The 3790-nt window shown below is 46.9% G+C and overlaps 1 protein-coding gene across 1 annotated transcript; it reads right to left on the reverse strand.

Moving 5' to 3' along the window:
* Window positions 1-553: 553 nt before the first annotated feature.
* Window positions 554-1726, reverse strand: ISG15 (ISG15 ubiquitin like modifier). Its single transcript, XM_047870346.1, has 2 exons — window positions 1578-1726; window positions 554-1108 (listed from the first exon to the last, which is right to left on the reverse strand). Exons 1-2 carry the CDS (start codon window positions 1578-1580, stop codon window positions 638-640), a joined length of 474 nt encoding a protein of 157 aa, XP_047726302.1. The 5' UTR covers window positions 1581-1726; the 3' UTR covers window positions 554-637.
* Between the last annotated feature and the right edge of the window lie 2064 nt (window positions 1727-3790).

A 3790-nucleotide genomic window follows, 5' to 3' on the forward strand; every position in this document is an offset into this window, starting at 1 on the left:
TTCAAGGCCCTGCCCACACCCCTCCCTGGACCCGTGCAGGCCAGACAGGGCAGGCTGATGGGTTCTGGAGGGCCATGAGTGCCGGTGGAGGAGCCTGCCTCACAACCCAGCCAGGCAGGCCCTAGGGCCTCACCCTCTGCGCACTTCCAGGGGTGCTGGTCCTAGTAAGAACCTGACCACACCTTTCCCTCCCTGTACTGTCTGCTGACCCAGATGTGGGGGATGGGAATCAGTTATGCAGGGGCTGACTGAGGCTCAGCCTGGAGGTAGGCTGTGCACGCCAACAGATATGTCTCTTCTTTCTCTAGAATTTAATTTCTCAAAGGTGAGGGGACACCTTCAGTTTCTCCGAGGAGTGGCTGGGAGTGGGTCACTATTTTGATCTCATTAGACTTGTGCCTTCACTTACTTGGCAAATGCAGCCTAGTGACCACCCGGTGACCCTGCGTCTCCTTATCCCACTTCCTCCTCTGCCCCTCCCCCAGCCTCATCAGTAGGGGTGCAGAAGGGAGGGGTGCTGGGGGAAGGAGGAGGGCAGAAACGGAAGGAGACGTTTAATTTTGCGTCAACTTTTATTACCCACACTTGGTCAGGGACTTGGGTGGGCAGCCCTCCGCGCTGCTGTCCTGGTCCTGCCTCACCCACCCCGCAGGCGCAAATTCATGATCAGAGTGCACTGGGGTGTGAGTTCATACTCCCCAAGCCGGTGCTGGTCCTCCATGGGCTTCCCCTCGAAGTTCAGCCAGAACAGGTCGGCCTGCACATGCTCCTGCTGGCATATCTGCTGCTTGAGCTCAGCCACCGTCTGCGTCAGCCGGACCTCGTAGGCAATGGTGCGACCCTTGTGGTTCCTCACCAGGATGCTCAGGGGGTCCTTGCAGCTCTGCACCACCAGCAGGACCGTGCTGCCGGGGCTCAGGCCCTGGCTGAGGAGGGGAACCCCATCGCGCAGCACTGTGCCGGCAGGGTGGGTGGCCAGTCTCTGCTGGAATGCGGGCACGCCAGTTTTCTGGGCGATCTGCTGCTTCAGCTCCGACGCCAGCATGTTGTCTCTCAGGGGCACCAGGAACTCCTCACCCCCCAGCATTTTCACCTTCAGGTCCCCGCCCTGTGGACATCACACAGACTTACAGACCCTGGCATCAGTCCTGGAGCCACTGCATGCATGGCATTGGCCACAGGGCAAGCTCCTAGGGGCTGGGGATGCTGCTCTCCTCCCCACCCACCAGGAAATGGACCCCAGGTGCTGGAGGCGAGCAAGGAGCATTTCCAGAAGAAAGGCAGCCAACCCGCAACCATCACCTCACCTCCCTTAACCCACGAAGATGCCCCTCTGTGCCAACGCCCAGGGATCTCAGGGTTAAACACTGGGCAAAACACACTTTCCAAGACCCAGACCCTGGCGTCAGAAGGAGCTCTGTCCACCACCCCGCACGATTAGGGACCTGAGGGAGCTCTGAGCACCTCCACTTGCCTGGCACACAGTGAGTGCTCCACCCCTGGGAGACCCCAGCGATGAAATGGGAAAATCGACTGGTACAGAGCCCCCCTGCCCCCACCTGGCAACCCCCCCTCACCATGGCTGTAGGCTCTGGCACCAGGTCCTCCACAGGCACAGACGAAGAGGCTGCCTCTCAGCTTCCAGCTCCCCTGTGGCTCAGCCCTTTTATGAACCTGAGCTGTGCACGTCAGGGGGCAGTGTCGGGAAGAGAGCCTCACCAGTGGCTGAATTCAGCTTCAGTTTCAGTTTCCTTTTCCCAAGGTGTGCCCCGTGAGTGACAGAAACAAAACAGAATGACAAGGGTAAAAGCCGGGACTATCCACTTGCCCCAGCACTCGGGACCCTGCCCCTGTGTGCATTCAGAAACCCCCTAAATGCCCATCACTTCAGGTCCTTTACAAGATGCACAGAAGTCACAATAACATGAGCTAACGATTGGAACTTTCACTTTCCATTTACCAGTTTGCAAAATTAGTAAGTATGGAACACGTTGCCACAAGTGATTCAGAAATAACAAAAGAGTGGCAATCCAAACTACCCAGAGATAATCACCATTGGTTTAGGACAATATTTCTTCAGATAGTTTTTTTTTTTAATGAAAGAGATGTATCTCTTATTTTCTATAAAAATGAACTAATGGTCACTATCCAGAAGGTGAAAAGATTGTTCTCAAAATGGAAGAAAATGTTTGGAAATCATATGTCAGATAAGGGTCTAGTGTCCATAATATATAAAGAATTCTTATAACTCAACCATAAAAAGATAAGCAACTCAATTAAAAATTGGACAAATGTTTGAATGGATATTTCTCTGTAGAATATATAAATGGCCAAAACCACATGAAAAGCTGCTCAACTTCATTAGCCATTAGGGAAAAGCCATTAGGGAGATTCAAATCAAAATCACAATGAGATGTTATGTCATACCCATTATTATAGCATAACTATAATAATAATAATATATTAGTATAACAATAATAATTCAAAAAGAACAATAGGAAATGTTGAGGAGCATGTAGAGAAATTGGAACCCTCATAGTATTGCTGATGGAATATAAAACGGCCCAGCCACTGTGGAAAACAGTGTAGTCACTCCTCAAAAAGTTAAACAGGATTTTCATATGACCCAGCAATTCCATTCCTAGGTATATGCCCAAAAGAATTGAACACAGGTGTTCAAACAAATACTTGTAACCAAATGTTCATGGCACCACTATTTACAATAGACAAAAGGTAGAAACTGTGGGAACAACCAAATCCATCAACAGCTGGATGCAGAAACAAAATATGATACACCCTTACAATAGAATGTTACTGAACCATAAAAAGGAATAAAGTACTGATAACTGCTACGACATGGATGAACCTTGAAAACGTTATGCTAAGTGAAAGAAGACAGATACAAAAGGCCACATATTATATGATTCTATTTATATGAAATGCCCACAATAAGCAAATCCACAGGGCCCAGTAGGGATTTCCAGGCATTGGATGAGAGCAGGAATAGGAAGTGATTGCTTTATGGATATGAGGCCTCCTTTGGGGGTGATAAAATGTTTTGGAACTAGGTAGAGGTAATGGTTGCACAACGTTGTAAATATACTGACACTGAATTATACACTTTAAAATGGATACATTTTTGTTATGTGAATTTCACCTCAGAAAAACAAAGCTAAAAACACACATTGGGGCACTTGGGTGGCTCAGTCTGTTAAGCTTCCCACTCGGCTCCGGTCATGATCTCAGGGTTTGTGAGTTCGAGCACTTCGTCAGGCTCTGTGCTGACAGGCTCTCTGCCCCTCCCCCGCTCACGCTGTGTCTCACTCTGTTTCTCAAAAATAAATAAATGTAAAAAAAAAAAAAAAAGAAATCAGAAGATATCAATACCATGTTTAATAATGGTCATTTGGGGGAGATGGGGGAGATTTTCACATTCTGTATTCTTTATCTCAATAAACATTTGTGGTTTTCTTTTTACAATACCAATATTACTTATTCAAGGAATGAGTCAAGATATAGACTTAAAATAATAAAAAGAAGAAAAATTAAACCCCTCTGGTTTTTGTGTGTTCACAATTTTGGAGCCCTATGAGATTTGGGAGGTAGGTGGTGAAAATGGGGAAATGAGATGGGAAAGATTTATATTCACAACATTTATTTTTCCACTCTTTTACTTTTTTTATTTCAAAAATTATTTACTTTCTTATTTGCCCAAATTTTATTTATTTTTAGCTAACTTACGCCTGCTATATGCTATTTGTATTAGCAAAAATTGGGGAACAACCTAAAT

The sequence above is a fragment of the Prionailurus viverrinus genome, chromosome C1 (genome assembly GCF_022837055.1).
Source record: "Prionailurus viverrinus isolate Anna chromosome C1, UM_Priviv_1.0, whole genome shotgun sequence".
In the NCBI taxonomy this organism is placed as follows: domain Eukaryota; kingdom Metazoa; phylum Chordata; class Mammalia; order Carnivora; family Felidae; genus Prionailurus; species Prionailurus viverrinus.